At 43.9% G+C, this 13,443-nt stretch overlaps 1 protein-coding gene across 1 annotated transcript in view; it reads left to right on the top strand.

Moving 5' to 3' along the window:
• The first annotated feature begins 1,809 nt into the window (after positions 1 to 1,809).
• The window catches only part of LOC132365472 (cell cycle control protein 50C-like), a 30,684-nt gene continuing 19,050 nt past the window's right edge, over positions 1,810 to 13,443 (top strand). Inside the window, exons 1-3 of the mRNA XM_059922200.1 lie at positions 1,810 to 1,845; positions 2,849 to 3,047; positions 6,514 to 6,624. Coding sequence (XP_059778183.1) covers positions 2,856 to 3,047; positions 6,514 to 6,624 — 303 coding nt within the window. The 5' untranslated portion in view covers positions 1,810 to 1,845; positions 2,849 to 2,855. The remainder of the gene's footprint in view (positions 1,846 to 2,848; positions 3,048 to 6,513; positions 6,625 to 13,443) is intronic.

The following is a 13,443-nucleotide window of genomic DNA, read 5'->3' as shown; positions in this document are numbered from 1 at the left end:
TTTTTGTTAAGCAGACTGAGTTTTTCTTTCACCAACTGGCTTCTGATGTGACTGTACAAGAGAGGGAAAGAGCATCTGGGCAGCCTCAGGCAAGCCCCTTCCCTCTCTGAGCCTGTTTCATCAACTGTGAAATGGGAATACTGTCTTGCAGGATTGCTGAGGATTTCATGAGATGGAATGTGTGGAACAGATTTGAAATTGTGATGCCTAGTCCCAGTGTGAAGGGTGGCGGTGGTACTACTGGTGGCAAGAGCTGCAAGGATATGCGGCACTTTGTAAACAAATAAAAGACAACAATGTAACTACAACTCTTATTCATTTATTTAATTCTTTGTTTTGAGATAATTTCACACTTACAGAAAAGTTGCAAAAATAGTATAAAGAATTTCCATATTCCCTTCCCCTAGCATCCCCCAATGTTAAGGTCTTGTATAACTATAGTACAGTTATCAAAACTAAGAAATCAACATGGGTACAATACAGTTAACTAAACTACAGACTTTATTTGGATTATACCAGTTTTTCCACCGATGTCCTTTTTCTATTCCAGAATCCAGTGAAGGATCCCACATTGCATATAGTTGTCATTCTCCTTAGTTTCCTAAGAAGAATATATATAGTCTGTCACAGTTAATCATTAAAATAGTTTTGGAGGAAACGTCTTATTATTTATATTTTATAGATGATTAAACTGAATCTCAGAAAGGACACACACTACTTTAAGTAGCAGAAGCAGAAGTCAAACCCAGATCTCCTATATTCACTTCAGGACACCATGGTTATCTATCTGGGGAGTCGGGCATATATAACAAATGAGATAATAAAACAAACAGTTGCCATTACTGGTATATGAAGTTCCACATTCAGATATTGAGAAATGTTAAAGGAGTCCAGCAGCGTAGCACATCACACTCCGGCAAATCACATGCTTCCACACACCAGCGACTTGCTGTTTGTGCACCTCTGTGGGCTAGAAGCCACACACGGGGATTCAAAGGATAGGGGAACACGTTCCATCCTGCAGGACTCTGGCTCAAGCTCAACAAGTTAAAGGAAAAAGAAAGAAAGCCACCACAGCATGAGAATTCATTCAAGCTATAGCTAAACTTAGCCCTTTGGGGGCTGACCCTCCCCCAAGTAAGAGAGAATTCCGCCTTCCAACTGAAACATTGGCTCTTCCTGCCTGATGACCTTCAAACTGCGACATCGGCTCTTCCTGGTTCTATGGCAGCTTTTGGCCTTCAAACTCAAACTGGAGGAACATCAGCTCTGCAGATTTTGGACTTACCAGCCTCCTCCGTAATCACGTGAGCCAATTCTTTATGATAGATCTATATATACATTTAGATCTATTGGTTCTGTTTCTCTGGAAAACCCTAATATACTCCTGTGAAGCATCTTTTAGTTTGGGATTTTGGTTAGGTTGGTTTTGTTGTTTTATAAAAAGCCTAAGAAATACTGTTCTTGATTTGTTACTGTCATGACCCTTCTGGTAGGTGTTACATATGTACTATAATCACGCCGAATGTTGGAACAAGAACCTAGATTGCAAACATACCCGATATTTTGTAGGCCAACTCTGCACACATAATCTAATCTCACAGGCTGTTACTGCCTTTTAAACTCAAGTTCTTGACCATGTTTATTTAGTAAAACAAATAGTAGATGTGAACTAGGAGTGTTCACTGCCGTCTTCTCACACAGATCTGTCTGATACCAACAGCCATACTCGTCACCACCTCCAAGCCAGATTCAAATGGCTCGCTGAAAAGTCCCCATTGGTGTTCTGCTTTTTTTCCAGTTTTGCAAGGGAAAGCTTTGACTCTGAATTGGAAACCTCCCAGTGTAAGTAATTGCATTTGTTTTGTATTCTTTTAAACTAGGTAGATTTGCCAAAGTCATTGTCTTCTTTAACACAAAAATAGTCCAACATGGCTTCTCTGCCGAATGTTAATTAAAAAAGGAAAATTAGAAGCTCACATGCTACCTAATTTTTTTTAAATCCTAATTCTACATCTTAAATGCATCTTGAAGAGGAAGTAATTATTAATAGCGTAATGAAAATGATGTTAGTGGATTTCAAATAAGTGAAAAAAAAACAATAATACCATATTGCAATATTGAACATTTAAATGATTATCTATTTTGCTCTCCCTTTCTCTTGCATCATTTGGGCTACTTCAAAGCGCGTGCTTGAGGAAAGGTTAGGAGATGTTTTTCATCTACACTTTCTGCCAGAGCCTTTCTTATGGATGAAAAAATTGGAAACTACTGAGATTAGTCTTCTGTGTTCTGCAATCCCTGTTTGCTTCTCCCTTCCTCATTATCACAAAGAGCAAAGTTAGCTGTAATCTGAGAGCATTTTCCCAACTTAGTTTATGTTCACGTTAAGGGACAGCCACATTTGGGAAAAGCTGACAGCACTCACTTCTATTATTTGTATTAATCTTGAAGGATTTGGGCAAGTTCTCAAGGATAAATCCGTTTTCCCCCTTTCAGGAAGGGTTGCCTCGAATTAGCCACCATGTCCCAGAAATAGCCTGTTGTAACTGCTTCCCAGTGTTGCCAGATGTTGGTTTATACAGACCTGCTGGGGACTGTTCCTCCTAGGCATGGCAGTTAGCACAACAAGCTTTTTGAGCCTAAGTAAAATATACCCAACAATGGCTGATCGAAGGGAGCTGTGCTGCTGCTGAATATCGGGTCTGGTTAAGAAATAATTCCAGGAACAGAAAGACTTCGCGAGTACAAAGGAAGAGTCACGTAATTCTCAGTATTACCATTATGTGGTATTACGCTGAGCAGTAATGTTATAAATGTCTCAGAAGTATATCTGGGTCACCCGCAGAACCACCATGAAGAGGATATCCCAGGACTGCCAGTCCGGATTGCCAGACAACAGTGCCGTGAAGCAGCAGCAGTTGCCCGCCTACCGGCTACAGCTCTCAGCCAACAAAATCCTCTCCGGCTTTTTTGCCACAGGCGTGTTCTGCCTTGGAGTGGGTGTCATCCTTCTGTTGTCTGCAAAGACCATCAAGGAAGTAGAGGTGTGTCCCATCTGACTTTTTTGCTGCAATTTCTAAGAATTTTCAGCTTTGGGACTATAAAGAGTGGTCAGTTTGAAAACCCAGCCCCTCGACAGGGAAGTGGATGAGACTGGAGCATCCCTTTTTCAGCTGGCAGGTGCAGATGGTGAAAGAGCCTCTATGTGGTGGCTTTGTTCATCCCTTCTCCCTCTGGAGGACAATCACTCTCACACTGGTCAGTTCAGCCACATTTGTTTACAGGGGCCTGGCAAAGTCAGGAGCTTTTTATGCTGTCAGAGTACTGAGCAAGTGACTGGTGGAGGCAGGAGGAGAGGCAAGACCAAATGACTGCCAGGGACCCGTGAATCATATTGATAAAAAGAGCGAAGAGCCAAAGATATAGGTCTTCAATTTTGCCCCACTTTCAAGCATTGTGTCTTTCCCTTTGCAAATAAATTCCATCTGAGATCATCGCTTTAATCCAGGAAAGGCAAGAACACAAATCTTTCTGGCCTCTAAAGGATACTTAGCAAAATAAACCAAGTTCTACTCAGAGTGAGAAAAGCGGAAGTTGAGCAGTGAACCCCTCAGTTACAAGCCTTTTGCCGATTTGACAGCAAGCTGTTGGAGGATGAGAAGCCCAGTAGCTGGTCTGAGGAGGGGGAGCTCAGATCTGGTCTGAGGCCATGCCCACATTTGGTCTAATAAATTAAGTAAATGTTTCATGCAAATCAGCTCTGAGCAGGTTATGCGACATCCCAGACCGTATGACCTCCACTCTGAAGGCAGCCATGGAAAGCTCATCTATTCCCTCTCCCCACATAGGCTAGTGGCAAAATTACCATGAAGGCCAAGTCTGTCAACCCTGATTTAACGTTCATGAGTGTCTGAAGGTACTCAGAGTTCTTCTGGGTGTGTAGATGAGTAAGGTTTGTAAGAGTTGAACTCCATCCTCAATGAGCTAATGATAGAGTAAGTAAGGTAGTGTGTGCGAAGAATGGAGAGCTCAGCCACGGCTGGCTTGTTTGCCACATCCACAACCCCTTCCTTGCACGTCACCAGTGCATACTAGGCACACACTTACTGAAAGAACGGATTACGGCAAATAGCAATGACTTCAAAGAAGAAAATTGCATTTCAGGTCCCACTCCTCCTACCAACACATACTGCTCTCTTGCCTTTCCACTGAAATTTTCTGTACCCCACCCCCCAGCTCCTGGCAGGTGCCCCTAAGTCCTCTTGAGTCCTCCAGTGTGGTAATGTAAACCACCAGGCGCCACCAAGTGACAAAGGCAAAATGGCAGGAGGGAAGTAAACTTGCCTTGTTGAAGGCGATAGCAAAGTAATTGGCTTACAAGGTTGATATTCATTGCCATAAAGTTCATCCTGTTTACTGTTCTATTTTCTCCTTCACCAACCCATTTCTGGTTCTTCCCCTCCCCTTCCCATGTCTTTCCAGCTTCCTCCCTTCTGGGCACCCATCCCCACCCTCTATGAAGTGCAGCCTCCATTAAGAGACAGCAGTTGCTGAATGGTGTCACCTTAGCGATGTGAGGAGAACCTCACTCCATGGTTGGCCAAGGCCACTCTGCAAACAACTTTCAACAGAATGATTTTATCATGATGTTAAGGGGATTTTCCAATTGACTTTTCTTTTAAGCCACTTCAGATAGGACTGTTTCTAACACTTTGCTTTTATACAGGAAAATCAGAAACCACCCATAGAGGGTGATCCTCTTTTGCACATGGAAGTGTTTTGTTGTAATGGGTGGTAAGATGAAGTGTGTATCCCAGGCCAGTGTGGTCAACACACACCTAGTAGAAGAGGTCTGAGCTGGCTTTCCTCTTCTCACTTAGCCCTGGGGCACAACGAGAAAGTGCCCTTTTTGCAATTTACTTTAAGCAAGAATGATAATTCCTGCCTTTCCAAAATTCTGTGAGGACCAGACTATGATCTTTGCTGTCATTTTAGAGCTATAGGTTTGAGCAGCAAAAGTAGACAGTAGATCAAAGACATGTTTCCCTTGTAAAATGTTTAGAGCTAGAAAGCACCTTGGATATCATCTACTCAAAAATTACTTGATCATGAAAGACATTATTTCCTAATTCGGCGTTGATAGAACTCTCTCAAGAATCCATGGAGTAGTGTGTATACTACTAAAATGACCTCACAAATCAATTAATTGCTAGCCAAAATGATGCTGATGAACAAAATGTGGGCCCTGGAAGTTAAGTATTTAACTCAGGATCAGAGACTGGCTGAACTAGCACCCGTTTCCTCAGTCACAGTTCAGTGTACTGTTGATAGGTCTCAGTTAGATACAGCCCTGTTCTTTAATGCTTTTTAAAAATTAGAATGCAGTGTCACTAACAGAAAAGGCATCAGTATTTTTAAAAATAATAGTTCAAGTCTTGCTGCATACTTAAAGAATGATTTAAGTAAATATAAGCATCTAAGTACAATTAAGTAGCCTTTTGGCTAATCTTTAATTTAGTATTCACACTTTACCTCTTTGACTTCCAAACACCCAGTGACTTTGCAAGCATTCAAAATTCCTTCTTTCTTTCTTGTTACTCTTCTCTCCCAAAGAATCTAAAATCCCATTGGCAATTTACCGAAGAGAAAGCCAGTCCCTTGCTTCCCTGTTCCTTTCCCATTCCCAGACGTTTCTAATGACTCCTCAACACAGTGAGGAAAAAGCAGAAGCGACCAGCAGCACCTCACAGCCAGCCCTGGGAGCCTGGGATGAGCGTTTCCTGGAGCAGAAGGGAAACGCACAGCCTCGTGGCCTCTCTCGGAGCCCCCCTTCCCCACTCTCCTTCCAGTTCCATCTTCACATAACTGAGTCCTTGAGCCAGAGCTCACAGGATTTGCCCATTCGGGACACACTATCCTTTTTTAAAGAGTCCACTTATACCATTTTGCACAGAATTTAACTTTTAAAAAACAATATCACAACATTTTAAAAACAATTGCTTCACATACATCGATAACTCTACATTTTGGAAACACTTCTTTTTTCTATGTTTGGTCATTTTTAATAACTTCCTCTAGATACCATGTAGAATAATTCACTAGTATAAATATTTTCCATACAATAAAATGGAAAAACAGTGAAGTGACTTTCCCATAACGCTGATTAGACTCAGGCTGCAGGCCCAGTTCTCATGAGTCACTGACTAATATTTTCCTAATGGTAACTTTTTATGATGGAGGCATAAGGCTTCATCACAGCAGGTTACATAAATATGTAGTAGAAACCCTGAACTCCAGGTAAGTGGCAAAATGCAGCTGGGTCCCCAAATGAAAGGCTGTAAGGAGACCCACTCGTCCCACACATCCGCAGAGCTGCCCTTGGTTCATGTCCCAGATAGCGCGCCCTTGACCTAGAAAGCTTGGAGACTTTGATGGACTCAGGACTTTAATTTTAAGATATGTACTCACATCCCTTTTTAATTAATAATTATTATTTTCCCTGCCTGACAGATTAATTACACAGAAAAATGTGCAAATTGTGCAAAACTGCGGGAAAATGCTGCTAATTTTGACAAAGAATGCAACTGCTCTGTTCCCTTTTTCCTTCCAGAGACAATGAAGGTAAGTGAGATTCAAGAGCCTTCAATTGGCTATACGCTGCTCTACTCCTATTTAACATGTGGCAGTAAATTCATGATCTCCACCAAATGCTTTCCAAAACTGAAAATACAAGAAATAACGCAGGGTGGGAATGGGGGGGGCAGGGATCTTATAAAGTATTGAGCTCATGTGCGACTCTCCCCCCGCCACCCCCTTTTTTTTCTTTGGAATTTCATTCTTCTCCTTGTGTCTAAATTTCCAGATTCTTTACCCACCCAACTTTGTAACAATTCTTAACATCAATCAAACAGGTTCTATGCCAAATGTCAACACAGGAGGGGACCATAGAAATCACTGAATCTAACCACTCATTTTACAGTGAGAAGGTTAATGGGTTGAGAGGTTAAGTGACTTGGCCAAGGTCACACAGTGAGTTAGTGTCAAAGGTCACACACCTGGGACTCTCCTTGCGTCCTCCCCTCCTAGTCATTCTACACGTGCAGTTGCCTAATCCCTAAGGCGACTCTTGGCCTGGCTGTCAGGCACTGTGAGAAATGCCACAGAAATATTAAGAGACATCCCTGCTTTTGGGCTGATTAAAGTCTCATGTTAGTCCAGGTCCTCTGAGAAGCAGATGCCAAGACAGGATTAGACATGCCAGAGATTTACTGGGGGAACTGCCTGCGAGGGAAAATATGGAGGAAGCTGGAGGAGGCTGGGAGAGCTGTCAGACCACAACACAGCTCTGACCCCTGGGAAGGAGAGGGAAGCAGAGTAGGAAGGAAGGAGGGACAGAGGGAGAGGAGGGTAGAGAGATGGGGAGGAGGGGAGGGAGGAGGGAAGACAGGTCTTAGACTGCAGAGTATTCTTTTTTTTTTTTTTTTTTAAAAGAAGCAATTTGTTTTCTAAAGCTTTTCTCCTGTCTAGCTGCTTTTTTTTTTTTTTTAAGAAATTCACGTTCTTTTATTTATTTTATTTATTTATGACTGTGTTGAGTCTTCGTTTGTGTGCGAGGGCTTTCTCTAGTTGCGGCAAGTGGGGACCACTCTTCATCGCGGTGCGCGGACCTCTCACCATCGCGGCCTCTCTTGTTGCGGGGCACAGGCTCCAGACGCGCAGGCTCAGTAATTGTGGCTCACGGGCCCAGTTGCTCCGTGGCATGTGGGATCTTCCCAGACCAGGGCTCGAACCCGTGTCCCCTGCATTGGCAGGCAGATTCTCAACCACTGCGCCACCAGGGAAGCCCCCAGAGTATTCTTAAGAAAGTTTCAGCAAGCCCAACAGAGAGTCCTTGCCTCAGTATCCCTATTGCTGAGCCGTTGTCTGGGAGCAGCAACGGGAAGCATGGCCTTGGTGCAAACATAGGATGACCTCAGAGCACAGCAGCCGCGTCCACCCCTCGATTACGCTCCCTGCAGTAGGAGATCAAGAGGCACCTTTTCAGGGCCACCACAGTCTTACTAGGTAGCAAAGACTCAATGAAATGAAAATGTATTTCGAGACTTCCCTGGTGGCGCAGTGGTTAAGAATCCTCCTGCCAATGCAGGGGACACGGGTTTGAGCCCTGGTCCGGGAAAATCCCACATGCCGCGGAGCAACTAAGCCCGTGTGCCACAACTACTGAGCCTGTGCTGTAGAGCCCATGAGCCACAACTACTGAAGCCCGCGAGCCTAGAGCCCATGCTCCGCAACAAGAGAAGCCACAGCAATGAGAAGCCCATGCACCGCAACAAAGAGTAACCCCCGCTCGCTGCAACTAGAGAAAGCCCGCACAGCAACAAAGTCACAATGCTGCCAAATAAATAAATTTATAAAAAAAGAAAATGTATTTCCTGAAACTTTTCAAAGGTCCTGTCCTGTCCTCTGGACTCCGCACCTCTCCTCCCGTAGCACCTCCTCCCTAACCTGACCCGTCTCCCCTTCTTCCCCTGCATAGATGACTCTGCATGGGATGTTTCATGTGCAGGCAGGCCTTCTCTTGAGCTTGTCACTGAACATCCCATCCTCAAGGCCCTGTTTCCTCCCCATACCAGACTCATCGTCATCTCCTGAAAAACCCTCCTTACTTCCCTTTCTGGGAAAGATCCCATCACCAAGACTCAAAATTTTCCTCCTTGACTTTACCCCGCCCACTCCTTTCTCATCCAGACCTCTGATGTGTGGCTACTGTTCTGCAATCCCTGTCTCTCCCAACCACTTTCTCACTCCATTTTCTTGGCGTTGCCCCAGTTCAGTCCCTCCTGATCTAGTATCACAGCCACCTTAACTGCACATCTAGCCTTTGGCTTCTCCTACTTTTAGCCAGTTGTTATTTGCCAAATCAGTAGACCACACCCTGTCCCCCAAAATGTGCCCTCTTTCAGATTACTTTTCAATACCTGAGGCCCAGCCACCTTTTTTCATCTTTATCCTTGCAGGAGACCTTGTACTCCTGCCAAACTGACCAACTTGCTTTTCCATGATGCAACTCTTTATGTTCCTGCTGTTCTTTTGCCTAGAAAGTCTCCCCTCTCACTCCCACCTGTAAGATCTCACTTGTTTTAAGCCACTAATATCCAAACACTTCCTTGAGCCTCCTTTCCACTCATGTCTCCAGCAAGAATATGCCCACATTTGTATCCTGAGAAGGCTGTTTCAACTCTTCTTATGGACTTACAATCGCCCATATAATATCCTGTAGACTCATTTCCTCTATTCACAGGAACCTCCCTGAGGAAAGGGACCATGCTTTACATGCCACACCACACAACTACACATCCAGACGTATCTGCACTACATACTCAACCTTCCCACCTGTTACCACAGGTGAACCACCCATGCTCCCATCTGAAGGCTCACCTCTCCTCTTGTGTGATAGATGCCAGCCTTTCTTGCCTTTATAAGGGCTTAACTCAGCAGTTGTCACCTCTCTATATCATCAAATTTTCTCTCTACTGGATCATTCCCGTCAGCACACAAACATATTATTTGACCTATCTTTTAGAAAACAAAAACGAAGTACTCTTCTATTCTCCCAAATTTCCCTGCCCGCTATCTGCCTATTTCTTTCCTCCCATTAGCAGGGAAACTCCTCAGAGGAGTCATCTCTCTTGGGTATTTCCAGTTCCTCTCTTCTCACTCACAAAGACCCACCCATGGCCCTAACACTCAGTGACATTGCGGGGTTACCAATGACTTCCTTGTGGATAAATCCAGTGCTCCGTCCTCAGTGCTTTGTCACCCACTGGACACAGGCAATCACTCCCTCGTCCTTGACATGCTTTCTTCTCTTGGCTTCCAGGAGACCTTACTCTCTTGGTTTTCCCCCTTGCTCTCTGGCTGCCCTTCTTTTTTTTTTTTAATTTATTTATTTTTGGCTGCGTTGGGTCTTCGTTGCTGCTCACGGGCTTTCTCTAGCTGTGGCGAGTGGGGGCTTCTCTTGTTGCAGAGCACGGGCTCTAGGCGTGTGTGCTTCAGTAGTTGTGGCACGTGGGCTCAGTAGTTGTGGCTTGTGGGCTCTAGCGCACAGGCTCAGTAGTTGTGGTACATGGGCTTAGTTGCTCCGTGGCATGTGGGATCTTCCCGGACCAGGGCTCGAACCCACGTCCCCTGCACTGGCAGGCGGATTCTTAACCACTGCGCCACCAGGGAAGTCCCCTGACTGCCCTTCTTTGGTTCCTTTGCTGTTCCTCCTATTTTCCCCAAACTCTTTATGTGGAGATCTGCAGGGCTTTAGTCATGGCCTTCAGTCTTCATCTCCTCTCCGTATGCACTCACCTCCTTGGAAACATCATCTACCTCCTAGGTTTAAATGCTATCGATTACCAATGCTCTGTTTTCTATCTCAGCTCAATGTTTCTAAAACTGAACTAATATCCACTTCTTCCCCTTACTTACTCTACGCCCATCCCCCAAAAAACCCTATTCCACCCACAGACAATCTCAGTTGAAAAGAACTCTGTCCTTCTGGTGCTCAGGCTAAAAGCCCAGGGGTCATTCCTGACTCCTTTCGTTCTTTCACACCTTGCATCCAATCCATCCTATTGGTTCTACCTTCAAAATATATCCAGAGTCTGCTCACCTCTGCCCACCTCTGCTGCTACTACCCAGCTCCATGCCACCCTCACATCTCACCTGGATTTCTACAGTAGCCTCCTATCAGGTCTCCCTGTTGTATCCATGTCTCAATAGAGCAGCCAGAGTGAACGTTTTAAATTATAAGTCATATCATGTTATTCCTTTGCTCAAAAATCCCTGCAATGGCTTCTCTTTCTACTCAGTGAAAAAGCCTAAGTCCTTACAAGGCCTATGTGATCTGGCTTCTTACCTCCTCCTAACCTCCTCTCTCCATTCTCTTCCCCACCCCCTCTCTGACCACACCGGCCTCCTCATTCCTCAAACAAGTCAGGCATTCTCTTCTTCTCTGTACCTGACATCCACTCAGCTAACTCCCCTGCTGCCTTCAGGTCCTGTTTGGCTCAGCCATCACCTAATCAGGCCTACACTAGCCATCCTATTTCATACTTCATCCTGTCTGCTCACCCCAGCCCTGCACTCCTGATTCTTATTACCTTACTGTAATTTCCATTTTTTCCATAGTACTTATCACCTTCCAACTTACTATATAAATTAACAGTTTATTATATGTATTGTTTATTGTCTGTCTCTCACTATTGTATCCCAAGCACCTATAACTATGCCTGACATCCTGTAGTTGCCCAATTAATGTTTATTGAATGAACATAAGAATCTTTGCTTCCTTCACAGGGGCATAGCACAGTATGTTTTACGTGGTAGATGCTTAGAAAAAGTTTGCTGAAATTTTAAATGAATGGAAAAAAAGATAAAGTGATAAATTATATTGCTTTATGCTCTAGGAAGCTTTGGTTTTATGTGTCCCTTTCCTATTTCCCCCTTGATCCCAGATGAAAGCATGTTGGCATCAGTAATAATCTGAATACATCTGTATCTCTAATCATTTTTGTGAGTAAGTCTGATGTAAATTATGAGAAAATTACTGAGTTGTACTTGAGTTGTAAGTGATATCTATATAAAGTCCCGGGAGGGAAGATTTATATCTGTGCTCTTTTGTTAAAGGTCAAAATTCTAGTTCTCTACAATTGTGTACTTTCTTGCCTTCCATAACTCACCATGCTGCCCCCACAAAGTAAAAGTTAGTGTTGCTTTTTTTTTTCTTTAAACATTGGATATTTATTTTCTCACAATTCTAGAAATCAGAAGTCTGAAATCAAGGTGTCAGCAGGATTGGTTCCTTCTTGGGGGGCACAGGGTGCTTAAAATTTTGAAGAAAAAATATCCAAAAGATAAAACCTTAAAGGGCTTCAAGTTCCCATCTGTCTGTGTCCTTTGAAATCCTAAAGGCAAATAAGTGTTACCAGCTGCTAACCATTCCTTTGAGGCAAAGGCTTTCTCATAAAAATCTAACCAAACTACTCAGGGCAAGCACAGAGCCTTCTGCCCACAAGTTCACACACATTACACACGCTAGATGACAAATCCCCGCACGGCTCTCTGCCTTAAACTAGGAATCCTGCACCAAGTACCACGGAAGAAAAGAAACACTATAAAGTGCATTGTGCCTCCAGGACTAATCAAAAAGATGATGATCTTGGAGGCCTTGTAAAATCTTGGACAAAGAATTATTGAAAAAAGTTTATTAAAACACTTCTGTCTCCAGCATGTGAGTGTTCTCTATTTATTTTGTCATGTTTATATGAGTATATAACTTTGGGTTAGTAGAATGCTCTTTTTAGCTTCCAAGAAAATGTATGGTAAGTTCCATTCCATGGATTTCATATTTTCTGTAGTTGTGGGTCATCAGTAGAGGTTCCCTCCTTTGGTGAGGAAATATAATCTGTCATTCCTGCTATGCCTGGCTTGTTCACCTTCACATCCACGCTCTCTGTTTACGATGTTGTAGCCCACCTCTTAGGGCCCAGCATCTCCCTTTCTCAGTGTTCCAGAGGCTTTTCTCTTACCAGGGACTAAGCTCTTCAGCCTTTGTTGTTTTCTGTAACTGGTCACACTTACCATGACCTTTATTTTCAGCCTAACCTGGGTACCAGCTCCCATCTTCCATACTCATCCTCTTAAAGGTCCTTAGGGCGAGGCCAAATTTGCATAGCATAAAAGAATCAGTTGACTCAGGGAACTGTAAAGGAATACTTTTGTATTTCTAGCACTGAACATAGCACCTGACATATGGGAGGCACTTAATAAAATTTAGGCCTTCATATTTTTAGATGCATACCTTCATTATTTTGGAGGTAGGTAGAATATTAATTATAAATAGCTACCTTCGACATTTACATTTGCATCGTATGTGCTGTTAGTAAAATCTGTATCAAGCCCACTTGGAGAAGTTCTAGGGGGCTTCCCTGGTGGCGCAGTGGTTAAGAATCCACCTGCCAATGCAGGGGACACGGGTTTGAGCCATGGTCTGGGAAGATCCCACAAGCCGCGGAGCAGCTAAGCCCGTGCGCCACAACTACTGAGCCTGCGCTCTAGAGCCCACATGCCACAACTACTGAGCCCACATGCCACAACTACTGAAGCCCAGGCTCCTAGAGCCTATGCTCTGCAACAAGACAAGCCACCGCAATGAGAAGGCTGCGCACCGCAACGAAGAGCAGTGCCCGCTCGCCGCAACTAGAGAAAAGCCCTTGTGCAGTAATGAAGACCCAATGCAGCCAAAAATAAATAAATAAATAAAAACTTTAAAAAAAAAAAAAAAGAAGGAGAAGTTCTAGGGCCTTGGTATTTCACCATGAATGTAGAAGCACAATGGTAGCCTGTGAATGGGCAGCCTCATTCGGCAAAATCCATGAAAAGGCCCATCTC

Source organism: Balaenoptera ricei, chromosome 4, assembly GCF_028023285.1.
Source record: "Balaenoptera ricei isolate mBalRic1 chromosome 4, mBalRic1.hap2, whole genome shotgun sequence".
Classification (NCBI taxonomy): Eukaryota; Metazoa; Chordata; class Mammalia; order Artiodactyla; family Balaenopteridae; genus Balaenoptera; species Balaenoptera ricei.
The sequence above is the reverse complement of the archived record's forward strand: the minus strand, read 5'-3'. Positions and strand labels throughout refer to the sequence as shown.